This window comes from Epinephelus fuscoguttatus, linkage group LG10 (genome assembly GCF_011397635.1).
Source record: "Epinephelus fuscoguttatus linkage group LG10, E.fuscoguttatus.final_Chr_v1".
NCBI lineage: Eukaryota > Metazoa > Chordata > Actinopteri > Perciformes > Serranidae > Epinephelus > Epinephelus fuscoguttatus.
The window spans coordinates 14,306,612-14,333,657 of NC_064761.1; the positions used below are offsets into that span (position 1 = coordinate 14,306,612).

General features: G+C 41.5%; 2 protein-coding genes across 2 annotated transcripts in view; both read left to right on the plus strand.

Annotated features, from left to right (window-relative positions):
* LOC125895810 (glypican-1-like) overlaps nt 1-16,959 on the plus strand; it is a 51,929-nt gene extending 34,970 nt beyond the window's left edge. The window contains exons 2-10 of the mRNA XM_049587938.1: nt 537-695; nt 2,772-2,989; nt 3,873-4,046; nt 5,603-5,768; nt 7,870-8,000; nt 8,746-8,883; nt 9,438-9,568; nt 12,857-13,032; nt 13,411-16,959. Of these exons, the coding sequence (XP_049443895.1) occupies nt 537-695; nt 2,772-2,989; nt 3,873-4,046; nt 5,603-5,768; nt 7,870-8,000; nt 8,746-8,883; nt 9,438-9,568; nt 12,857-13,032; nt 13,411-13,592 (1,475 nt within the window). The 3' untranslated portion in view covers nt 13,593-16,959. The remainder of the gene's footprint in view (nt 1-536; nt 696-2,771; nt 2,990-3,872; nt 4,047-5,602; nt 5,769-7,869; nt 8,001-8,745; nt 8,884-9,437; nt 9,569-12,856; nt 13,033-13,410) is intronic.
* A 3,793-nt stretch (nt 16,960-20,752) lies between these two features.
* Nucleotides 20,753-27,046, plus strand: part of LOC125895803 (ephrin type-B receptor 1-like) — a 125,998-nt gene continuing 119,704 nt past the window's right edge. The window contains exon 1 of the mRNA XM_049587926.1: nt 20,753-21,025. Coding sequence (XP_049443883.1) covers nt 20,932-21,025 — 94 coding nt within the window. The 5' untranslated portion in view covers nt 20,753-20,931. The remainder of the gene's footprint in view (nt 21,026-27,046) is intronic.

The following is a 27,046-nucleotide window of genomic DNA, read 5'->3' on the forward strand; positions in this document are numbered from 1 at the left end:
GCGTTGGTTTAGGATTTGGTCATAAACTAAAGTACAGGACACCTTAAATTTTTTTACCTGAAGGTAAGATGTTAGACTCAGTTACTAGGAAATAAACCAAGTTTTTCATCCTGAGGGCAGTAAGGGGGACATGAATGTCTGAAAAAAGCAAATCACAGCAGTTAATGCAAATATTGTCAAGACATTTCTCGTAGAACCACAAATGTCAACCTCCTGCTAGACCAAAAGTCAGACGATTAATTAAGTCTGGGAACTATGGATGTCTGTTAAGAATTTCATGGCAATTCATCCAGTAGTCTTTTAGATATTCCAGTCTGCATCAAAGTGGTGGAGCGACTACCACTGCCATAGAGCCATATCACTGGCGTCATTAATGAAAATGATACACCTGTATTTCCATTTCCTTAGTCTGATCTTGAGGCTAATTTGATAGTAAATGGACATGTTAAAGAGTTGACATATGCAGTGATTAAATTGAATAGTTATAAAACAATTAACGTAATTAACTCTGACTCTGTGTCTTCCCCACCATGCAGGTGAACATCTGAGGATGTGTCCTCAGGGTCCAACCTGTTGTACCAGCGCCATGGAGGAGAACCTGGGCGGTCTGAGCACACGAGAGACCGAGGGACTGATCAGAGAGGCTGGCAGATCGCTGCAGTCTGCCTTCAACGCTCTCCACAGGAGCTTCGACAGTAAGTAGGGTGTGTCTTTGTGTGTATCTGTGTGTGTGTGTGTTTGCAGGATAGATGCTCATTACTGGCTGAGCTCAATACCACAGCTTCAACGACGGGCCCAGAGGAGTATGACAATAGTATGTTGTCTATTTGTGAATTTGTGTTTGGTACAAGCTCTTACTGTGCTCAGCGCTCGATAATGCAGCTTCCCAGGGATGGTTGGGTTTTTTTTCTGTGTGTGCATGTGTGAGGGAGGATGTGTTTGTGTCCTGTGCGTCAAGGGGACCCCTGACTGGGTGTTATAATGAGAGCGGAGTCAGCCAGACACAATGAAACGTGATAAGCCGATCCCCTGATCTCGAAGGGACACACACACACACACACACACACACACACACACACACACACACACACACACACACAAACAGAGGGGTGTCCCCCGGGGCAGTGGCTGGTTCAGCTAATGAGCAGTTGACCCACTGAGGAGCCGAGGCTGCAGATCACTGCACATCAGAGAAAGAGAGGGATGGAGGGAGGAGGAAAAGAAGGAAAGACTGAGAAGTGCCACCGCTAACAATAGGGAGACAGACAAATGTGGCAAGTGAGAAATGTGTCATTAGGAAGGTAGAAAGTGAGTCAAAATAAAAAATGAGGAAAGAAGAAATAGGGAGCAGGAGGAGGACTAGTCAGAGAAGGAGGAGAAGGAGGAGGAGGAGGAGGTGGAGGAGGAGGAGGACAGTATTATTAGTCTCAAGGCAGCAGGCCACCTCAGTAGCAGTTAATGTGGCCGCCCATCTGGTTGTGGTTAGAACAGGCTGGCACTGGTCCACAGCCTTTGAAGCATGAGGGAAAAGCCCAGGCCAATATACTGCAGAGACAGCGAGCTGACTCTCTTATTCTTTCTGTTTGACCTTTGTGTCGCTTTGTATCCATCTGGCTGCAAGCAAATTTCGAAGGAACCTTTAAAAATGTTAAATAAATTGGTAGAAATTTAACTTAAGTACATCCAAGGCCATTGTCCATCGATATGCTTGACCTGAGGAACAATCACATTCCTTATTTCTTCATTCTTCTAAAGTATTTCAATTGCTATATACTCGGTAATTTTCTTATTAAAATAAAATCAAACTCAATCAAACTGCACTTATTAATATTTCTAACTAAACAAGGGATCAGATGACTGTGTGTGATGTGAAAGGTGACAAACCCACAGAGGATTATCACCTGACTCCGCAGCTCCCCTCAGCTCTACAGAGTGTTTTAGTTTGGGTTTTATGGTCTCTCTGCTTTCATTAGAGACATTCACAGAGGCTTTAGGCAGCTATTTTCCAACAAAAAAGCTCAGATAAACCCACTGCATGCTACCTGCTCATCACCAAACAGAGCATAAACAAAGTTACCGACTTGCTTGTGAATTTGGTGGAGCACTTAACGGCTAAAGAGCCAAACATTTTTCCTCAGGAGATAGTGACAACAATAACAGAGAGAAAAAGAGATTGAATATTGGACTTACATTAGTCAGATGGGCAGAAACACAACTCCTATTAATGTTTCTCTGCGTCTGCTGTGTGTGTAAATAGGAAACTGTTTGCTAACATGTTAGCTTTATGAACTTTACAAGACCATGTTATCATCTCTGATGTTTTCTTCCTCCTTCTCCTTATTTCTCTGCTTGTCAAATCTTCTCCTTTTATCTTTCTGTAGGAACAAAATTTTTACTCTGTATAGACTTGTAATTTTCTGCCTTCTCATGTGTATATGGCTTTATTGTACCTGAAGTAAACTGTGTCCTTGGAGAGTTTTGTTTTGTAGCTGTTGTCATGACAGTTATCAGTTAACTGGAGGCCTCCCTTCTGCGTGCACTTCTAAGTTTAAATATATTTTGTGACTAAATGTGATTCTTTGTCTGACCTACAGAGGTTTCGGAGCTCTGACCCTTCAGCTGAAACAGATTGACTCTTTTATATCTCTCATTATTCTGTTCTATCAACTTATTAAATGACACAAAAGACAACATGATTGGTACACTTTATATTTGTTCACTTTCCCTTTTCAATTGTCCCGCCTTTTCTCTCCTCTCCTTTTCCCCCTCAGCTTATTTCACTGAGCTGCACAGTCGCTCTGAGCGCTCTCTTCAGGAGGCGCTGTCCCCACTCGGGCCCCTGTACTCCCAGAACACTCGCCTCTACGGAGATCTGTACGTCGACCTGCGACAGTACTACCGGGGCTCCGCTCTCAACCTGGACGAGACCCTGTCTGAGTTCTGGTCCCGCCTCCTGGAGCGCACCTTTAAAATCTCTGCCCCCACAGATGTGAGTGAAGAAGTTCAACTGGAAGACTTTTGAATGGGAGACAATGGTGTACAGAATGATGAAAGGATAGTTATTAAAATAGTAAGACAGAAACCAGGGCACTGATTAAATAACTGAGATTACAGAGGAGATGGTATGTCACATTATTACAGTCTCAGTCACATTTTAGATGTTTAAAAATACCCAGGTTACAATCATATTAATGATACTGAAAGTTATTTGAATGGAAATACTTCACTGTAAAATCTGATGTGATGATCTCACCTTAAAAAAATCTAGGAAAGGGATTGCCTCGAAAAACGTAAGTATGTTCACCTATAAAGTAAACATAACTTAAGACTGTAGTTATGTTCACGTACTTTCCTAGATTTTTCAAAGTAAGTTCCACTTGTCAGATTTTACAGTGTTGGAATGTGAATCGACACGATTGAAGGATTTTGTGAACTAGTTCTCCTGATCCATTCAGCTGTTGGCTGAACTGCCTCTCTTCAGTTTCTGCTTCTGTTCTGGCTCAGAAATAGAATAAACATTTGCAATATTTCTATTTTTAGGTATGTCACCTGCACTGTTTTGATCTATTGTTGCTCTTAAATGCATAACCAGAGCTTATTTGTGTTCTACGAATATGAAGAAGAGGTAGAAGCATGTTTAAATCTGTCATGATAACATACTTCTTAAGAGTGTCCGGGAGGGTGATCATGTTTCCTGGACATGAGTCTGGCCTGAGACCAGTGTTGCACGCCATCTCCTGTCTTTTCCGCTCTTGCCTCACTTACTGCCAGCTCTACACTGCATGCTATTTAAGAAAGGGAAAAATGTCAATAAAATCACTAACAATAACAAAGTTATCTTTCCCATTTCCCCTGTCACCTCTGTCTGGCAGGTCAACCTGTCAGAAGACTACCTTGAATGTGTTGCCAAGCAACAAGAGACGCTGCGGCCATTTGGAGACGTCCCACGGGACATGAAGGTGAAGCTGATCCGGGCTTTTGTCACAGCCAGGTCGTTTGTCCAGGGGCTGATAGTCAGCGCAGATGTGGTCAGGAAGGTCTCACAGGTGAGTGTGCGGTGTGTGTGTGTGTGTGTGTGTGTGTGTGTGTATATGAGACATAACAGGAGAGACACAGTGAGTCAGACAGAGAGAGACAGTTGTTGCTGTGAGAAAAAGTGAGAGTTCAAGAGTCTGTTTGTGTCTCAGTGAGAAAATCGTGTGTGTGCGTGTGTGTGTGTGCATGTGTGTATGTGTGTGTGTGTGTCTGTGTGAAATGGAGTTCTGCTGGGCTGAGTCCCAGGAAAGCAGATATGATGGATGCGTGGTTGTCACACCCTAACTGTCAGAGAAAATGTCTCCACCCAAAAAAAACGAAAAAAAACAAAGATCATCAAAAATGAAGTGTCAGACTGCCATCAGAACAAAGCTCTCATTTGGACGGATGACAACAGTCTTGTCAAATTATGGGTGTGATAATTTTTTTTTCAAGTCTCGGTGCAGTTTTTTTCCCAACACTCAGAGAGGCAGCGTTGTCTGATGTGACTGTGTGATTGTTTTCTTCTGTGTACTGTTGTTAGGTCCATTGTTAATGTTTGACGTAGCTCATGTGGTCACAACACTTTTTACACCCTTCTTTCTTCATTCATCCCCTGTAAGATAGATTTACTGTACGAACTTCATCCCAATTCTGCAATTTAATAGACCACACCAGTGATTTTTTTTATGTTTTAACCTATGTAGCGAATCATTTAGCAAAATATTCTGCTGACATTTGAATGTATTTTTCCATACAGTTCCAGGCATGTATTAGCTTCTTTTCCTTTCCAGTTGATGTCATAATCAGAGATGATCTTGAAACTAACTTGCGTTGTGTAATCTATCACAGCGATCATCGTGTCTGCTTCCATTTTTGTCAAAACTGCATTATTGTTAGGAGTGCAGGGCTTTTCCCATCAGCACTTCAACCACATTACCACACTGCGATAATGTAACATTGACACAAATTAATGCAGACTTGACGTTGACAGTGATGGATTGTATACAACTCAAGCAACTTTCAAAAGTCTGTGGGCTGATTTTCATACTGCACATAAATAAATGCATGATAACCGATTGGAAAATCTAAAACTGTATACCATGCAATTAAAAATAGTCAGCAAAAATGATCTTGGAAATACACTGGTCTGGTCTGTCATCTGTGCAGGGTAGTGGTAAAATAACTCCACTGTGGAACTGGACACCTTTCATGACTTACATACACAAGAGGCTGACAGTGTAACAGAAACCACGTACTGTATAAAGACAGAGGAGGAGGGCCATCATGGCTTTCTTGTTCAGGCTCCGTGTCTTATAATGTTGTAACACCGCCCTCTACTGTTTATTCCCTCCTCGAGCGTTTTGTACTGCACGGCAGTCATGGAGTAAATGACCTATTAAAAAGAGCTAAGCAGCCAATACACAAAGCACATTTAAATTATGAACAATTACTTTTCCCACAACAGTTCAATTAGGTGAGAGGAAGAAACTGGACTAATATAAATATACCCTTGCACTATTAAATGTCTTCTTTCAGAGCTGGCCCTGAGGATTGTGATACTAACTGTGCTGTCAAACCTCCACAGGTTCATCTGAGTCCAGAGTGTACCAAAGCCCTGATGAAGCTGGTTTACTGCCCCCACTGTCGTGGCATAGCCTCTGTCAAACCCTGCTCCAACTACTGTTCCAACGTGATGAAGGGCTGCCTGGCTAACCAAGCTGACCTGGACCCCGAGTGGCAGAATCTTATAGGTAAGATTCAGTCATTAAAGTAAGACACTGAGGAGTAAAGCTAGGGATAATCCAGATTTTCTTAGAAGGCTGAGTTGATGCCTAGGACTCATTTGTCCTTATGTGGCACACACAAATGATTTACGAGAATTTGTGGCATGTACCAACACTACCCATACTAGGTTTCCTTTTACAGACTACCTTTCCCCACAGGGGACACACACATATATTAGATCCTAAAAACATTAACAGCTTAATCTGAATGAATTTATAGTTAGAATATGATACAGACATGAACTGAAATAAAATATATACAGTAATTAAGGCAAACTTAGTGCAAAATATATTTTCTGGCACCCCAGCAGCTGCCCTATGCAGGTCACTGTCGTTGAATGTTGCATCCAGCAGTGTAACATCACCTAGGCTATAATATCACCCCACCCAAAGCACTCCCTCTTTATGTCTGTGTGACGGCCTCCTGCTTCAGTGGGGCCTGCTGTGTGTGTTTTCCCCTGTCTGTCTGTCTGTTGCTGTGTTTTGCAGGTCCTGGTGGGCGGGGCTGAGTAGCTGCAACTGGGAGCACCTGGCCAGTCTCCTAGCGGCAGCTTACTTAAGCTGGCTGTTCAATCAGTTCGCTCTCTTCCTCTCATTCGGCACCATAGTTTTGTTTCGTTGGCTTCGGCCTGGTTTTCAATTTGTGTTCAACACCATATGACACCCTGCATACATTACTCAATCACCCATTCACCCTGCCAACAAACTGAAACACATATTCACACATTTCATAACTTAATTATGCTTTTGCAATTACCTTTTGTTAAACAATAACTGTGTGCACTTCTCAGTTGATACTGTGTGTGTCTCCCATATTTGTCATGGCCTATGAGCTCTGTCCTGACACTCTGTCACAATGCAACACTGCTCTGATGGCATGCTGTCGACAGATACTGTTTACTGTTAATATTTTCTAATATGTTTGGCTCCTCTAATCTACACTGACACTGTTAAATTTCTGACTGAAGCTCGGCAGTGTGAAATGCTTCCTTTTACTCTTTGGTAACATTTTTATGAATGAAACTTGTCCATAAATTGAGTGGGAAAAGAACAGGTAGTCTTATTATAGGGTGTTTTCATTAGGTTGAACAGGTACCATTCATCAGGCTAAAACAAGAGCTTTATGACAAGTTTTGTGAATCCAAGCCACAATACTCAGAAAAAGGTAAGAGAGATTTAGGATGAAATTACAGAAATAAATGTAATTGTACTGAGTTACAGATACTGGGAAAATTATGTAATTAAATAACAGTTAATAATCAAAATGTTGGTGAATACAAAGGGGTTGGATCCAAATATATTATTTTCGGTATGTGGAATATAGCATTCATTCTGTTGCTTTGCATATTTTTACCCTGCAGCCTTTTTTTGGCAAAGCCCATTTCCAGTCATTATTTTAGCTTTATTGACCAGTTCATAGGCGTTTCTAGCCCATTTTTGGGGGTGCTGAAGCACCCCTAAATTGAATCCCAGCACCCCTAATGTTTGAGAGATTTTTATTTATTTATTTATTTATTTATTTATTTTATTGTATGTCCTTTTTTAACAAGCTAGAAAAGTGTCAAAACCATACAGTACTTGGTTGAAATGTAATATTTTAACAACAAAAATATAGCATTTAAATAACCTTTATCAGATTTGATGGTTTAGTCACAGACTTTCCCAAAAAGTGTTGTGCTTTTCTTTCACAAATGTGGGAATGAAATTGCATTAAAATGTACAAAACAGTGAAATTTATCTTGCCTGGCCGGGCAGCTCTCTGGGTGCTCAGCACCCCTAAACCTCTGATCCTAGAATCGCCCCTGGACCAGTTTAAAACGTTTGATAGAAAAATAATAAAAATTTAATTAAATAGAATAACTTTGATGAAATAATTAAATAGTTACATTACTTATGGCATTTTAAACAGGGTTACTTGTAATATGTAACGTGTTACATTTCACAAGTAACATTCCCAACACTGGATATATGCTGGTAAATTATGATTTAGGGGCTTGGTAGCAAATCAGGTTTTGTCAAATTTATCCAAATTTTTTTCTCTTCTCTTTTTGCTTCTTTCTTCATTCAGACACCATGATCCAGGTGGCCTCTAGTTTCAGCACGGAGCCCAGTCTCGATGTGGTCCTCTCTTCCATCCCTGCTCGGATCTACGAGGCTGTTCACTACCTGCAGGAAAACATGGACACTTTCACAGCAAAAGTAAGAGGTCTCACCTCATCTTGTCACTTTAAAATATCCCTTGGAGCATTTTATTTCCAGTCAGATGCCAGCTAACATCTGCAGTCCTGCACTGTTAGAACGTGTCTCAGGTCAAATATCATTAAGGAGTGTGCAGAAGCAAAGTTATTATCCTCACAGAGTGCTTACCTTGAGGATACATGATGTAAAGCTCAACAATGTGCTCCAGCAGCGATGGGCCGAACATCTCACCCCTACCTTTTATTGGTTTTATAGATGTATCCTTCAAATAAGGTTTGGCAGCATTATTAAATTGCTTGCCTCCCATAATTTACCTGATGTATATATCAATGTTCATTTATTGGACAAGCAGAGAGTGCAGCTATGAATAGTTTTGGCCTTGTTTACAATGCCAAGCTGCTTTACTCTTTCACTTTGTTAAGTGCAATTTATTTTCAAGCTCTTGCATATAAATCGCTAATATAAAATGCAGTCTAATATATCTGTTTCTATCTGACTCTTAAACACTTGTCACTGCAGACAATATCACTGCTATGGTCTTGAACACATAGGCCATGGGCTTAAAAAACAAATGTGGTCAATACACCCATTTGTGGCAACTAGCGGCCAAGCATCCTCACAGTTTGAAACACGTGTCTGCAGCGACATCTAGTGGTATTTTTTAGTTCTCACAAAATGTTGCGATAGAGACTGAACAGTGGTTTCTATAGCTGTGTGATCTCACATGTAAAACTTGTAAATGCAGGTGTACCAGACATGTGGAACTCCAGGTGAACCAGGAACAGGAAGTCCGACCCTTAATGAGCAGAGGAAGAAGAGCGGCTCCCTGACTGCATCAGAGTACAAACCCTCTCCAACTGCTGGGCTCAGATTGGAGATGCAGGTGTGTGCATGTGCATGTATATCTATACTGCATGTTTACTCTATGAATGGACAGAGTTCATTTAAAGGCGCAGGAAAAAAGAAGAGTGGACATGTGGATGTGAGAAAGTATCTATCCACCCGGAACAGTCAGCACTTATTTTAATGGGATTTCACTTGAATGACTTTTGCAGCAGGATTTCTCTTTGATGGTCAAGGTAAACATGTAGGAAATGGTTATGAAAAGGAAATGGTTATTTTAGTTGTAGCATTCATTTTTTTGTTTATGAAAAGATGCATTCTTTTATCGAGAGCATGAAATTACTGGCTTTGCTTGTGCCACTTATTTTCTTATGTGCAGGCTACATCCCAGGTTGTTTTTGTATATGTTTGATTTGAGTGCCTTTGTCAAATCCATCCATGTATTACAGTGGATTTCAATGGAAGTCACGATGTACATTTATTTTAAGCAGCACAGATTGTGATGTGATTTAAAACCTATTATGACTTGTTTTGGATTCTATACCCATACCTAGACTTGGACTTGTGAAACTAAAATGTTGTCTCTGTCCTCAGGTGTCAGATCTGTCCAGTAAGCTGAGGGAGATGCGGCAGTACTGGGTCCAGCTCCCTGTGGCACTTTGCAGCAAATTGGCAGCAGGAGGCGCCAGTCAGGATAAATGCTGGAATGGCATGACTAAAGCCAGGTGAGGAAGCAACCTGGGCTGCGTCCAGCTCTGACAAAACATATCAAACTGTTTATAAACAGAAACAGTGATGTGTTGAACGTCCTGTTGTGTTACACAGCACACTGTTTTTAATATGGTGGATTTTAATTCAATAGATTTTAAATGAGCTTAATTTGCATGGAAACCATACATTCGCTGCTGACTGCGTAACATCTCTCACACATCCACCAAACTAGAGGAAATGTATCTTAATGCCAGTTGCACACCTTTTTACACCAAGTAAACGTGTCTTTTAACCTAGAAGCATGGTGCACACCCTTTTCAGACCGAGGATGCCCCAGCTCCAGGAAAATGTCACCTGTCACCGACCAATCAAAAGCTTGTTTGTTTAAATATGACTTAAAGCATGACTACACCCAGCTCACCTGTGACTCCCAAATGTCCCTCAAATCCAGACTATGTCTAGATACAGTTCAATTTGATTGTCTTTGACCTCAACATGAAGATATTTCTTCCAAGGTTTTTTCCATTATTTTAGTGTCTGATTATTTTTTCAGTTATATTTATGTTCACCTCAGATGAGCTTTGTGAGATGTGATCCCTGATGCATGATGTGTGCATTCATTCTTTTATAGACATTAACTGTTTTTCTGCAACTAAGTTTTTAAACCAACAACACCCCCATCATCCAAGAGAAAACTGTATTGCAGAGTGTTGAATAAAACGCTTTCAAGGTCTGAAATCTGTTCAGCACAAGTTTCACTCATGCAGCTGCATAAACAAGATGCGTTACGGAAAGAAAACTCATGTTCTTCAGTGCTTAAAAGCTTAAAGAGACTTCTTGGGTCAGGATTATAAAGCAGGGAGAGGAGGCGACAAGCTTCTGATAAAGTTGCTACAGTATGGCGCAGGCCTGTTCTCTTCTCATTGAAGGCCATTTGTGTCCTTTTTGTCATAATAAAAGAGGCAACAAGCTGTTTCTTCTCATACTGACTGTAAACAGTGGTTAATGGTAATTCATTTGAAGATGTTATAAACTGATATCTCTTCCACATACAGCCAGAGCCTGCAGAGATTCACATTGTGCACCACATGCAATCATGACCACCCTCCAGCCTCCCTTAATCCATGTGTAAATGGATTATAGAACAATTTGATGCCATGTTGATATGTATGCCCCCCGCTTCCACACATACAAACACACTCATACACACACACACACACACACACACACACACACACACACACCTTGCATCCTTTAAAGTGGTTGGATTGCAGCCAACTGATGAGATTTGTGCTGAGCAGAACACTAAGAAATATATGACAGTAAAAAGGCATGAATTATATATAGATATGTGTGTGTGTGTGTGTGTGTGTGTGTGTGTGTGTGAGAGAGAGAGAGAGAGAGAGAGAGAGAGAGAGAGAGAGAGAGAAGTGAGAAAGGCCATGAAATATAAATGAACCACTGACTGCGTGTGACAGATTAAGGAAATATGAAACGGGTGTTTGTCGGTGTGGCACAGTGAGTGAATTATAACAGTTTGAAACTCCACAGCGACATCTTGTGGATTTCTGGAGAGCTCACTAAATGTCACAAAAAATGATAACTCCAATAAATTCTCAGATTTGGAGATGAGATATAGTGTTGAAGTATAAAGCTCAAATAGGAAATTAAATCCCACCACTAAGCACATGGTGTGTTTGTGTGTGTGTGTGTGTGTGTGTGTGTTTGTGTACCTCTATCTTTGTGAGAACAAAGCGTTTTCAAATCTGAGGTCATTTTGGCTCCTCACACCTCACTTCTCCCCTCCTTCACTTTTCACTTTTTAAAAGGGACATTTGGGAGTTAACACACCCCCTGGGAATTGTCACATGGTCATATGACAGGTCTTGCTTGTTGTAATCATTCCACCTGTTCATATTTACCATTTGGAGATCATTTTCTGTTGCATTTTCAAATATTCATACTAAAAACACAGACACTGTGGAAGATACCTGATCTGACTACCTCAGACTGCTGAGGTCGAATGTTAAATTCCGCCAAAGATATTGTTGCACTTCAAGTACCGTGCATTTTCTTTCCCATCTCTTCCACTGGAAGAATGCTAGGAAGGGATTTCTACTGACCAGTATAACAGAAGGAATTATTACAGCAAGCATCAATACTTTCAAAGTTCGTGTCGGCACCATATTATGGAACAAACCTCCACTTGTCCTTTTAGAGCTGGTTTTAGGATTGACGTTGGAATTAAATGAGGGTGGTCAAGGTTAGAGGAAGAATAGGGCTTTGTATTGACAAAGTGACAACGTTTTTTGTGTAAATAGTTTTGTGAGATAGAATTGGTGTTGGTGGCTGTAGCTCAGGAGGTAGAGTGGATCATCCAGTTATCAGATACTGAACCCCAGATTGCTTCCAGTGTGTGCGTGCATTTGAATGATTTACTGAAAAGCAGGTGGCACCTTGTATGGTATCCTCAGCCACCAGTGTGTACAGTAAATGGGTGACTGAAGCAGTGTAAAAGCACTTTGAGTAATACTAGTGAGGTGGTAGTATTTCAACCATTCAAAGTTTCAGGCAGTAAAAAGCCGACAGCCCGATCCTTGCCTGTGCTTGAGGTTAGCAGCTCGAGGCTGCTACAGCTGTCACTAGCATAAGACACCTGACTCTCTAATGGAACTGTTGGTTTGACAAGAGAGAAGAAAGCATGAAATGAATAAAGCATACCTTTTCTTTTTGCTTTCAATAGGTACTGCAGCTGCCCTTATAAAGTATTTATTGCATGGAGTATGCATATAATTGAGATATACTACTTTGTCATAACATTGCACCTTGAACTTTGACCCTTGAACTACAATAGTATAGGTAGTGGAACTCACCAAATAGGTCTGCTTCTGCTGCATCAGCGTTGATCCTTGTTTTGTTTTTTTAAAGTGTCCATCATAACTCCAACCATGCTATGGGAAAGAAAAAGTAGGCAGAGTACTGTTGTTACTGAGGGTTCTCACAAGAGCAGAAGCACAAGCACGTGGGTGTTTGTTTGCTTGTGTGAGTTGTGTTTGTGTACTCATCTGCTGACCAGGCACTGTCAGCACAAAATGCCACATCTAATTTACAAAATTGAGCACAGCTGTGCAGATTCACTGAGAGAGTGCCGCTTGCATGTGTTTTCAAGTAAACAAAATATTCCCAAAATTACCCTTTCATTAACCAGATCGTCTCCCTTATACCCATAACGATTTTTTTTTTCAAACCAAAACTACCATGATGATGTTGCCACACATTCTTCCTCTCCTGTCTCCAATCAGGTACCTTCCAGAGGTGATGGGTGACGGCTTGGCCAATCAGATTAACAACCCTGAGGTGGAGCTTGACATCACAAAGCCAGACATGACTATCCGGCAGCAGATCATGCAACTCAAAATCATGAGCAACAAGCTGAAAAATGCACTGGATGGCAACGATGTGGACTTCCAGGATGCAAGTAGGTACCTCTCTAAGATTTGTAGTGTACAAAGTACTTACCAGTGTTAATATTTTATACATGGTCAGTGTCTGCCTTTAAAAAACTGTTCAGCCTCACACATACAGTAATGTAATGGTCTGATTCCCCATGTTAAACCAGACCCCATACTCCCACCTAATGACTAATAAACTTAATTAAAACATTGATTTTATTCATGAAGGTCAGATGTTCTCCACTCAGTAATTACTGCTTACAAACTGATAAGTGGTCGCTTATCAGAAGCAATTGAAGTTGACAACTTTCTTGACAATGAAAGAGAAAAGCATCTCTTTCTCATGTTTTTAAAAACATAAAGTAATGAACCATTTCCCAATAAAAATGTTTTTATCTCCCTAGGCGATGACATCAGCGGCTCAGGAAGCGGGATGTGCGTGAGTGGTCATTGTTCTCGGAACAGACCAGGATTGTATGCCTACACCCCAGACAACAACCGCGTCAGAGGCGCAGCCGCGTCTCGAACCCGCCTGTGTGGCTTCTTACTCCTGCTCCCACTGGTCATCCTGCTGCTTCAGCGATGATGGACCGCCATCGACTCAAATCAGACTCTGAGGTCTAGAGGAGGGCTGAACCATGGGATGGACAAAAAGGGGTTTGCTTGGGGGAGAAAGATTGGAACGTAATCTTGCCAAAAAATGAAAAAGACATTTGGGGAAATGAATGGACGACGTTTTTCTTTAACTGAGAGGAGCAAAAATTGACAGTGACAATATTCTTTATTTAGTTTTGCTCAGTTTTAATGTCTTAGTTTGGGTGTGATTCAGTTTGTTATGGATTGCTGGAAGAAGACCGAGATGTGAAAGGTGAAGATGACAAAGAGAGTGATGGCTGTTGATGATGAAGATGATGGGGATATTGATAATGGTTTACTGACACTCTATCAGGTCTATTTAGCTCCAGTTTCCAGTCAGCAGGTGGCAGATCAGCGAAAAAAATGTTTAGTGCCCTGATATGTGGTGCGTTCAACAAGGCTTTTTTTAATTTGATTTTTTTTTTTTTAACTCAAGGTTGTCTACCTTAACAAACATTGTGTAAGTTGTAAATGTTTGTGTACATTAGCTAAAAGTCTGGCACCATATTGAGCCATGAATGTACAGTATAATACTATAATGGCAATGAATTCCCCCATAATCTGTGATGTAGTCGTCCAGACGTTTTGGCGTGTTTTGGCATAAATGGATACATTCAGTAGGATTTGTTTGACATGTTGCAGATAAATTATCACACTCCTGAAATGTATGAGATGTTGTGATTGCAAGATTTTACCTCACTTTTACTGTTTTCCCAACCATTTTCAGGAAAAAAGGGATACAATACTTTAACAACTCATCACCCTCGAATTGAAAACAAGCACCGACAAGCCGTTTCCTTAGGTCCTGTTAGTTTTCTCCTGCAATGAAGACGGAAATCTGCACATTATTCTGACACTTCTGGTTACAATAACCACAAAAATCCCCACAAAGAACATTTCATGATGCAGTAATGCAAGAGAGGACTCCTTGTTGAACGCACACGTGCGTTATGTAATTTAAAATGAAGTCTTAGAAGCAACGCAGTGGCAGATATAAAGTAGGTAAAAACCAAAGCACTTATTAAACTTAACACTTTTTTACATTTTTTGACAGCAGATGTTGCCCCGACCATGTTGGACATTTGTGACAACCCTCTCACCAGGTTTTGTAACTGCATTATGTTAAAGAAAAAAAAAGCATCACTAAGAAAACAAAAGGTGTTTGTACATACAGTTCAGGATGTGTGCAGAATATTGACAACATGTATATGTTTGCCTGGTGATGCATAATTTACTCGGCATGCCTTTCCTTCAGTCTACACTACTACTCTGGTACATATGGGATTCTTGATTCACACAAGTCTCTTGCACATACACACATTTTACACACAGTGGGGTTGTGTATTAAGCTGATTTTTGTCCATAAGTGTATTTAATGACACGTTTCATTCATTAAACTCTGTCTGATTGTAGCATTTGATTTTGCCATGTGCATTTTGATTATGCACACAAAAGTCAAAATTGTGTACTTTTTTTTGTAGCTCTGAATGCAACCCACTCAACAGGAAAAAAAATGCTGCCATTGTGCAATTCTGCAAACCACAGATATGTTACATTTGCATGTTATTATGTAGTAGATAGCTGATATTTTCTGTGGTTAACAAGTGGTAGATTTCAGCACAAAAACCACTTGGTTATGGTTAGGAACATTTTGGCTTAAAATACCCAGTTTCGAGGGCACAGTCCTGGCAGAACAAGCAGTAATGTCTTGGTAAAAAACAAACGCTGGAAAGACAACGATGGGTTGCCTAAAATGCCACTGGAAGCATAGCAATGCCTCACTAAATCACAACCGGTTTTTGTTGTTTATTGGTCTTCAACAGTTGTCTGCAGCTTATCATGCCGTCCCCCATTGCCTATCCAACATGCCTTCCACCTCCTGATGACAAAGTCAGCTCATATACTGTGTCACTTAAGTAACGTTACATATGCAAATGCAACATATTTGTGCTATGCAGAAACAAACAGTGCCAACATTTTCTTCTGGTGGCTGGGCTGCTGGGTGGAGTTTTCTGAAGTTCAAGAAAACAAGCCAGAAGATGTCATAGGGAAGTCATGAGCTTGGGATTGTAGGCAAAACATTTAGAGCAGAAAGTGTAGGTTACAAACCGGGGGCATCGAGTTTGAAACATGTTGGTTTTTACCTGAAAAGGAAGGTCAAACAAATTTATTCTATTAAGTTGCATAACAGCAAATGTAGGTTCAAGAGTTTATGGAGCTCAACCCATACTAGGGATTAAAAGTTGGTGCATCTCTGCCTCTGCAACTTCAATTTTGATCATTTTAGCTACACTAGGGAAGTGTCTGTCGGTTGGTTCACAACTTTGATCCAGACTGAAACATCTCAACAACTGCTGGACTGAATTTGGTACAGACATTCATGTTCCCCAGAGGATGAATCCCAATGACTTATGTGATGTCCCCGTTGTTTTTCCAGAAACGCTCAACTTGCCAGCTGCACTACAGCTATAAATAGAGTTATATGTCTTTGTAACAGGCGCTGCAAAGCCTCATGTTGCCCTGCTGAGGAAAAAGGGGGCCACGTGCTGTGTGTGGGGATGACAATCCTGCACCAGTCAGGGGGTTTGGAGTTAATGAATGATTTATTTTCCTGATGCATATGAAGCAGAGCAGCCGGCACATACACAAAGAGTTCACTTCAAGTTTCTGTCTTTAAATGATGGAGAAGTCTCAAATGTTTCAGTACAGGGTTCACATTTCATTTCTCAGCATCAGTATCTTGACTTTCTCTGACTGATCAGACCTGATCTGAGCATCTGTCCTCTTTCTGCATCACGTGTCTCATCCTGTAATTGATGGAATGATGTGGAGGTGAAGGCAAAATCTGAGTTTCACTGAGATGTAGTAGGGCACTTGTAGCAGCCACAGTCTACCACACTGTTGATTTTACTTGTCTAGACATGAAGGAGATTTATCAACACTCGGGGTACTCTGAGCTGAGCTGCCTGTCCATGACCACCATTTTGAGTCCCCCAGGTGAGAGTTACCTCTGAATAAAAGGTGTCACAACTCTTGCTGCACAAATTTAAGAAATGTAACTTAACTCTGGGGACAGCTTAAACATAATTGTTGTGCTCATGTGGCAGCCAGCAGGGCTGCAATCGATTTCTGAGTCTTCACCTGTGATTTAAAAAGAAACAGACACAGTGCTAATGTGCTTACTTGGAGATGTGGCTGCTTTTACTAAATGCCTCCAACTGCTGGCTTTAAGATAAGAAGCATCAGCCTCTCTTTGTCTGCTATTCACCTACACACTGACATATACACAACTATTTAAGATAATGTGTACAGGGATGCAAGAGCCACTGAATAAAAGTGATTGTCGTTGTGGTACATTGTGTGGTGTCATGAAAGCTATGGACAATTTAAATGTCATGTTGAGGGACTGCAAATTGACTGTCAGGGCTGGAAACTGCAGTGTCACAGCAATGATCTGTCCTGTCGTGTTGTCGAGCAGCTTTTTTCCCCTTTATACAGACAGAGTAAGAGACAGGAAGCAGCATGAGATGAAGGAGGCGGGAGACAGGACAGAAACTTGAAGAGAAAATTGATCCAAGGCCATCGGGGACTGAAATGTATCTGAGTTTTCAAACTGCAGTTGTCATTAAAACTTTTAGACTGTTGTTGCAGAGGGCCAAAAAAACTTTTTTGGTGCCTCCTATTCACTTGCTCCGTAATACTGCTAGAATGAAGGCACCTATCCAACTTTTTCTCCCTGCTAGTGCTGAGTACCAATTTAATACAGATGCATTTTATCCCGAATTTAAAATCTGAATACCTCACTACGTGGAAACCCATTGAAATCTTTTTTTATGTAAGGTGACATGAAGCCAGGGATTGTCTGTGGCTCTAAAAGCTGAGTCACTTGTGACAGAATGAGAGTAACTTACTGGAAACATTCAATTTTTATAATGACACCCATAAAGAAACCGTATTTAATGTCACCTAGGAGGAAATACTGCTGTGTTTCAGTAATTAACCTTTTGCCAGCACCCACTGTTCTGTCTGTGGGGTGCTGGGAATATGGAGAACTTTCAGTGACTGCAAGGGGTTTTAAAAGTTACATAGAAATTAACATGTATTATGTGTATTGATGGATCTTTTGGGGGGTTATTGTAATTACTTTCAAAAAGAGCTGCCAATCTGAAGTAAAAAAAAAATTGTTAAAAACTTCATGTCAAAATGAATCACAAGAGTTTCCGGATCGAAAATAGTTCATTTTTTTATTCAGGTGGACTGACTCCAAACAGGTAATGAGTGTTAAAGGTTAAAATGTTTCACACAGAGTGGGAGGTTACATAACTAAAGACCCAGCACACACACACAGGTGTTTTCCCTTGCAGTGGCTGATTAGAACTCTCAGGTTGAAGTTTGGCGGAGTCGTGCTGAAGTCATCAAAGGTGAAGCTAAATGGATTGCAGCTATTATTAATGTTGTTTATTACGCCAATGTTTTTCTCATTATGATGTATCAAAGTAGCGGCTGTGCTAAAGGCCACTAAAAGTAATTAAGCTGTCTCATTCAAATGGGTACTGCAAAACTACCTGAAGTCAATCAAGCACAGCCTGCACATACAGATCTGACAAGAGGTCTTTATAGTCAGAATAAGTGAAAACATTTGTTAGGGTGGACCATAGGTGTGTAGGAGCTTTATAGGCCTGTGGAGAACATGAACAATAAGATCTAAGTGATAAACTTGCACAGATGAAAGTCCGAAAATACAAAGAATCTAATCTGGAGTGTTGCAGTGTCTCTCTGCGTGAGCGATGACTGGTTAGTCTCTGTTATTATAATTATTTGCAATACTGTACAGTACATGTCCTGCTCTGTTTCAACAAGCCTTTAGAAGCTCAGCACACCCATGATGCATCTGAACAGGTGTCCTCACTTATTTTGCCTGTTCAGGACCTTGCAGGCATGTACAGATTTCATCGACGTGTTTGGCGTGTTTCGGTGGGATCATGTGCATCTGTGTCATTTTACTTGGAGATGAATTCTGATGACCTCACCATAATCACCCACCTTCAACCTGATCGGAGGTCTAATCAGCCCCAAATACTGAAAACACCCGTGGAGTACTGCACTTAGCAAAATAAAGAGTTACAATAATATTGATCAGCTGGAGCCTATTACAGGTTGATTCATTTGCAGTGACTGGTCAAGTTTAGTAATTTCATCCATCCATCCATTTTCATCTGCTTATCCAGGACTAGGTCGCAGGGGCAGCAGGCCAAGCAAGGCACCTCAGACATCCCTTTCCCAAGCAACACTTTTCATTTTCTTGGAAATTTTCTTCTGCCTTGCCACTATTGGGATGGTGCCTGAAGTTGTTGCATGTTTCGTTTAAGTGTTTTCAGTCCATTGATTCATTGATTAATAGATACTAGCTATATAAAATATATATATAGAAACAAAATAGAATATTTGATGTAGTAGTGATATTTTGTGTATTTATTGCCTATGGTGATCAGTCAGTCACAATATTATAATAATAATAATAATAATAATAATATTGAATTTTATTTAAAGGTGCCTTTCAAAGCACTCAAGGACACCTTACACTCACAGTTTAAAAACAAGCAATACAAAAAATAACGGCAACAACAACAGGCAAGACAAAATAAATATCAGGAGACCAAATAAATGTGTTTTAAGATGGGATTTGAAGGTGGAGAGAGAGTCAGTATTGCGGCTATCTTGTGGGAGAGAGTTCCAAAGTCGGGGGCCGGAGCAGCTGAAGGCTCTAGCTCCCATGGTGGACAAGCGAGCAGATGGTGTTGCGAGTTGGATAGCGGAAGAGGATCTTAGAGTATGGGAAGGAGTGTGAATATGAAAGAGTTCAGAAAGATACAATGGGGCTAGGCTATGAAGGGCCTCAAAGGTGAGCAGCAAAATCTTGAAGTCGATACGCTGTTTGACAGGGAGCCAGTGAAGATGTTGAAGAACAGGAGTGATGTGCTCTATGGAGGGAGTTTGGGTGATAATACGCGCAGATGAACACACTGACACATTGATTGCCTCTGCCATATATTAGGAAACTGGAAAAACCTCAGCTCTGGTGAAGGGAAGACAGCCCAAAATGTCTGATAAAGCGTACTGTACCAAAGAGGTGTAGAACTGTTATGGTGCTTTTATTTTGAAGGACTTGTGTAGCAAGCTGACTGAAGTTCTGAATTAGTATTTAACTTGTCAGTTTACCACAGGTGGGACCATTTCATTGTTTTGCAGGTCACAAGTAAGTCTCAGGTCTTTGTTCTCAAGTCCTGAGTCAAGTCCCAAGTCAAGACTGAGAAATGCCAAGTCCTAAACTTAGAGTTTTGAATCCTAAACAGGTCATAAAAGGCTCCTCACCAATGATATTGCAATTTGAACAACAGATTGATCATATATTACATTTACAAAAATCATAAATGCTTTCTAAATTTGTTGAAACAAGTTTTGTGGAAGTTTTGTAATTTGTACATTTTGCACATTATGTTGACTTGCTGGCAATGAATAGCATTAACATTAGATGACTCAGGAAATGAAGGGAAATGAATTGATTTGTTTTACACTTTTTAAACAACATACTTTTCAATCTGTGGGCTTGGGGGAATGTATCCAGTATTTTTAAGTCAAAAGGCTCAAGTCCAAGTGAAGTCACAAGTCATTAGTGTTTAGGTGCAAGTCAAGTTGCAAGTCTTGTTTGATCTTGTGTGGTCAAAAGTGACTCCAATCTGACTCAAATCCATGTCATGTGCCTCGAGTACACACCTCTGCTGTTTACCTCTTGTATGTAGGTCTTATTGCCACTGCCACCATGCTTAAAGTTCACAACTCCTTCCCATCCTGTCATTAAGAGGCACGAGCCTTGCACACCTGCACCTGCCCCTGAGGGGATCAGCATCAGCCTCTCTCTAAGTAACAGTTTAGTTGTTATACTGCAATGTGACCGCTGGGTGTCACTGTCCCGTCACACTAGCCACCATCCCGGGGAGGGCGGTGGGGAGACCTGACCATTGGGCATTCAGCTTGGGTCAGGTGGAAAAGAACGGGTGATTGGTTTACGATCCGCCATCCTCCTCCCTGATTGGACAGAAAGGTGTGAGAGGCGAGAGAGCGGAGATCCACCAGCAGTGTATCCGCTTCAGTCCCCGCTGACTGTGCCGGTGCAGCACACACACTCATACACACATTCACACACACACTGAAGTGCTGAGATGTGACTGTTTACCAGAGGAATACAGCGTGTTTCTGTGGGATTTTTTTTTTACACTGAAAGCCGGATAATGGGAGCGGACAGGCGGGGAGTCAGTGTGGCCATGCGGGCCACTTGGGCTGCGGTGCTTCTCTGTGTGGTTACTCCGGTGTGCGCAGTGGAAGGTAGGATTGCAAAGAGGGGGACGTTTTGCACTGTGCCGGTGGTACAGGGTGAGAGCTTGAATTCATGTGGTAAAACCTCCAGTCAGATGACCTGCTTTTTATTATCCCTGTAATAATCTTTTAGACTTACAGTTTAACTTTGTGTAGAGCTTTAAACAGCTTTCTGACAGAAACTTAAACTGTGATATTTAAGTGATTTTTAAAGCTTCAGGATTTCTCAGCAAGTTTCTGTTTGTCAGCTAGTGTTTGGGGTTTAATATGAGAGTTAATTAACATTTCAGCAGTGGATTTTTGGACAGAACAGGAATGCAGCTGAGCCTTTTTGGAGGTTAAAGATAATGTCTCCTGCTCAGGTGTCACAGCCCACATTATACAAAATAAGAAATAGCAGAAAAAATAACCTGCAGGCTTTGTGCTTCTGTGCTTCTGAAAAATACAATAATCTAATATCAATAATATGCATACAAAATTCTGCCAGGCATGAAATAACATGGTCGTGTTTATTCCAGTTCCATTGTTTAATCAAAGAGCACTGTATTATTATGATGATAGAGGCTATTCACCTATGAATTGCACTGAAAGCTTTGCAGTGTCTTATGATGTGTACACGCTGTATCCTGTATTGTTTGGTGTTTAGTACCAAACATGAATGTGTTTCTCCCTCCTGAGTGCACTGTAGTAATGCCATTAACACACTTGCTGGTGCTCACCTGGAGCGGCAAAGTGAATCATAATTATAGCTCGCAGGTGCCCAGTCACTTCACGTAGCTGCTGCCACCTCCCCTGCTTCCCCACCTCCTGCTCCTCCCCAACATCACCTCCTGCTCCTCCTGCTGTTTCCCCTCCTGAAGCATCATTTCCCCCACGCTCTGTTCCAAACGCCACCTTCTGCCTCTTTTGTCGCACCTCTCCGAGAATGATCTCCTGCTACCTCTCCCAAAGCATTACCAGCTGATGCTCCTGCTGCTCCTCATGCAGATTCAGCCCCTGCTTCTCCACAAGCATCACCTGCTGCTGCTCCTCTTCTCTGAGCATGTTACTGCTGCTGCTTCTCCCCGAGTATTACCCGTTGCTCCTCCTCTTAATCTGTCTTTAAGCGTCCTCCGGTGGCACTGCTCCTCTCCAAGCATCAGATTTTACTCCTGCTGCTCTCTCTGCTCGTTCTCCTCCCCCTCCTCCTTTGCCTCTCCCCAAACACCACCTCCTGCCTCTCTCTTGCTGCACTTCACCACATGTATGAGTATGACCTCCTGCTGCATCTCCCAATGCATTACCACCTAATGCACCTCACACAGAGTCAGCCCCTTCTCCTCCACATGCATCACCTCCTGCTGCTCTCTTTCTGACTGCTGTATCTGCTGCTGTTCCTCCCCAAGCCAATTACCTATCGTCCTTTCTGCTGCTTCTTCTTCCCAAGCACCACCTCCTGCTCCTCCTTTCCAAGCATCAAATCCTACTCCTGCTCTTCTACGTCTCCTCTTTCTTAAGATACACACGCTCCTCTTTCGCCTTGCAGCAAACACGACTGCTCTGCCTTGTACTCCTCCCCAAACGTAACTTACTGCCTCTCTTGTTACTCCTCTCCAAGCGTCTCCTGCTGGCGGCCTTGCCGCTCGTCCCCTAGAATCTCTTGTTGTCTTTCCACAAATGTTACCTACTGCTGCTCCTCTTTGAGCATTGCCAACGGATCCTTCTGGTGTTCACTTATTGTATCCCCCTATACATTACTCCCAAACATCAAATATTGGTACTGCACCTCTCCCGCTTCCTCCTCTTCCTCTTCAAGCATGGCCCCCTGCTGCTTTTTCCTCTCCTCCCCACACATCACCCACTAATACTGCACCTCTACAACTGTAGCATGAAATTCTACTCCTGCTGCTCTTCCTCAAGCATCGCTTCCTCTCTGAGCATGACCTCCTTGCTCCATTTTCTTCCCCTCTCTAAGTATGTCCTCCTGCTGTTTCTCCCCATGCATCACTTCCTGCTCCACCTGCTGCATCCCTTACTCCTACCCCTCTGACATCCCTCCTTCCTGTTCTTCTTGCTACTTCTCCCCAAGCATCTCCTACTTCTCTTGCCACTGCTGCTGCTGCTCCTCAAGGACCCCCCTTCTCCTTCTCCTTCTCCTTCTCCTTCTCCTTCTCCGCCTCCTCTTGTTATTCTCCTTCATCTTCTGCCAAGTCCTCCACCTGTCTGGCTTTCTCTTCTTCACCTCCCTTTTGCTGCCTCTCTTGCTCCTCCTACAGATTCTCTCCATCAGCCTCTACTCCCATGTCCTCTACCACGTCTCCTCCTGTTCCTCCTCCTCCTGCTGCTGCTGCTGTCCCGTATGGAAGCGCTAGATTAGTCTACTGCTGTGTTTTAATGGTGCGCGTAATGACGGGCTCCGTAGTGAGTCTCCCCCATTATGAGACATGTAAATGTGTTGAAGGGCAGGTCTATTTTGATTAAACAGAACTGTGTGTGTGTGTGTGTGTGTGTGTGTGTGTGTGTGTGTGTGTGTGGGAGAGAGGGAGAAGTAGGAGGTTAAGATGGAGAGGAGAGACAAATAGGTACAGTGTGGGTGGTGGGTTGTTTTGTGGTCACGGTGGCCTTTTCATGGTAAGTAGATGCTTAATGAACTGATATAAGCTGATCTGAGTCTGTTGGTGTAAAATAGACCCACTGCTGACACAGTCACTGCTATTATCTCTTCTCTGTGTACACCATCACACTTCTTCTCTGTAAACTTTGAGACTTTTTTTTCCTAGAGCCTGACCAATACATTGCGATATTGCTTCTTACTCGGGGTGTTGCAATAGAGTTATTCGTATTGAACTGTTTGGTACGAGACTTCGGTTCGATATATATTTCAAACCAAATGATTCGCTGAACTATCCGGTTACATTTGGAAAGTAAAATATACAACTTAAACCATGTTTAGTAGTATGTTCTCAGTGCTGCTGCGCTCAACAAGGTAGACCACACGACGGAACAACGTGGTATCTGCCCGTCTCACTCTCAAACCAAAACATTCAACTCCGGTGAGACACACTGGGAGGCACACTATGCTAAGCTAGCTCATTGCAAGATGGTAAGTAGCACCATCAACAGACCAGAAATAGAAGATCTTTCGATAATCCACAGTTCTGGTGTTTGGAGCCACTTCTGTTTCGCTGTGAATTAGGAGGGAGATGGCGAGAGAGAGTGGTGGATATAAAAAACAGCAATCCAAAGAACAAGCCACCAAACAGCTACAGACTCTCTTAGAAGCTGACCCAGTTGCACAGTAACGTACACCAACCCTAAGCTGAAGTTGGAGCCGCTGCACAGGAACAGACTCTCTTAAGCAGCTAAGCCAGCAGCAGCTAACTTCTGCTGGCCAAACAGCTAACTTTTGTTTTAGCACTCTGCAGCTCTTCTAGCAGCTCTTCTAGACTTTCCAAATGTTATTGGACCAAATGGATCAAATCCAGGTAATGAAACAAGTCATTTCACTGCGGTTATGAGACTAAAAAAAAATAAAAAAAAAAATGTATCCACTAATTTACAGCCAGCTATTTCACCATGTTATTCAGTGGAAAAAGTCTTTTTTGGCCGCAGGGCATCATGTGACGGACCCCTGAAATTGCAGTACCACTATTTGGCCACTAAATTGGCTTCAAAGCCAAACGCATGCTTCCTGGAGGCCTGGGCTATAGCTTCTCAGCAGCAGCTTACATTATCACAAAGTACACGCCCAACTGCTGTTGGGTCGGGTAGAAGATTGGGTCAGAAAGACTGACAGGTACATTAGTGACAGCTGTTTAGCTTGTGTTGATACAACTGTAGCATTAAAGACGTTTATTCATGTATTTGTTAGACAGGAAGAGCTAGAGCTTGTGGGACAGAGGGAACTTGCTGCTCACACACAGTGGGCAATTGAAACAATGATTATAGTGCATCATCAAGCATGCTTTTAGGTCAACCCAAAAGATCCTGAATACAGAAATGATGAAAAGCAGTTAATTTACATGTTTTCAACAAGTATTGTCTAACATTTATAATGTATTTAGAAAGAAATCACTTATTTTGCTTCATCCAGACTTTAAGGAGCCCTTTTCAGCCAGACTACACTTCCTGCTTTGTACAAAAAAGCCCAAATTATGTTAGTTTTCATACATATAACATTTAAAAAAAAATCAAGGAAATCTTTCTGACATTTCTGCTTTTTTGCTGCATCAAAAACATACTGAAGTGTGATGCTACTGTGTTGTATCAAACTGTTGTAGCCCTACTTCTTACAGATATATTAATATCAGCATATATGTTGGCCTTTAAGTAACAAGAAACTGTAGCACAGAACTGCCAAAGATTTGTTTTGAGAAATCATTTTTGATTGGAGTCACCTGCTCTGAGTGAGCTCTGTTTTCTTTTGAAAGGACTTTGTTAACTCCATTGTTTACCTCTTTCCAGCTGATTTGTTACAGAAAATATTGGGTGTACTCAATGCACACATGCGTTTTGAGTTTGCCGTGATTTGAACTCTGGTTTGAGTGGCACTGGAGAAAAAAATTAGAGTGGGATCGAGCTGGAGAATGAAGGGGATGCTTCCACTTTTTTAAAAAATCCAATCCGTGTCCCGTCCAGAATCCTTCGTTCAAGCTTGCCATGCTCTGCTTACATGCTCTGCTGCACATTATTTTCTTGAATGAATGGCAGTGTTAATAGCCAGTGTTTGGTTTTTCCATCCTGGGCTACTGTTGAAACAACATGGTGGATGCAGTGGAAGAGAGACCGCTCTGTTGGTGCTTCTTAAAGTCAAGGAATGATCCTTCAAAGGCTACATCATTCAATCCAGCCAAAAGACCACTGCAATGTCAAGGATCCTTTGAATTCTGCCATGGACCAAGTCCTTCCTTCAGAGAATGTTCAAGGATGCATGTACATATCCTTAAGTGGGCATGAAGTACCCACAATTCTTTGGACACAATTGGCCTATTCCAATGTTCACCGCATGCTATGAAGGAGTTTTTCCGAGTCTTTCTTGGACTGAACTTGGAATGACCCATTCTTCTAAGGAAGCATCCTTGTCTTTGAGAAGCACTATGTGTGTAGACACAAACGGATCATTCTAAGGTTACAAAAACACAACCATTCTTATTTTCAGGTGATTATAAACAAATGAAAACATAGTCATGGATATTGTATACTATTTCTGCCAATTCCCTAAATTCTACGCACAGGGTGTTAAATAGATTAATTGTTTGTTTAATAGAATAGCATAGAACTGGGAAAAAATGCTTTTAACCGTTTCAAAGAATGTAAGTTGACTTAATCATATAGTTTTTATGCGTGATATACAGTTTAGGATTAGTTTAGGATTCCAATGGACCCTTGCAATCCTTCAAAGTTTGTGAACTTGAGGTAAAATTCAAGGCCTTGAACTTTTTTGAAAATAGACATGGTTCATTGAAAGTACTTGAATTTCTACATATCTTTGTTGCCCGCAAGCTTCTGTAAATCCTGCTAGGTCCCATAAAAATTCTCAGTGTTGCAAAAGTAGTTAACAGTAGTTTCCTTACATTTAAGGAATCGGGCCTGGAAAGTCCTTGAATAGACCTTGAATTTAATGTCTAAGAAGGTGTGGGAGACCTGGTAATTTCATCCACTGACTAATTGATTCATCAACTAATAGTTTCAGCTCTATTCTGTAGACTACAGCATGTAATGGTTGGAAGAAAGCCTCCCTGTAGCTGTCATTGCACACGAAGAAACCAAAGTTGTGAAATCAAGTGTGATTTAATAGATAATGATAAATTACTAATGACAGGCTATTTGTACTCTAATCAAAAACTCATTATGTACATAAACAGGCTTGTCCAAATCACACAACTTCATTTCATGTTTGTAATTGTTAAGTATTGGGCCGCAACTAACAAACATGTTCATTATCAGTTAATGTGATTTTTAATTTTTGATTCATCAAATAACGACATGTCTGAAAAATACCAGTTATAACTTCCCAGATCTGAAGAAGGTGTTTTCATATTATTTATTCAA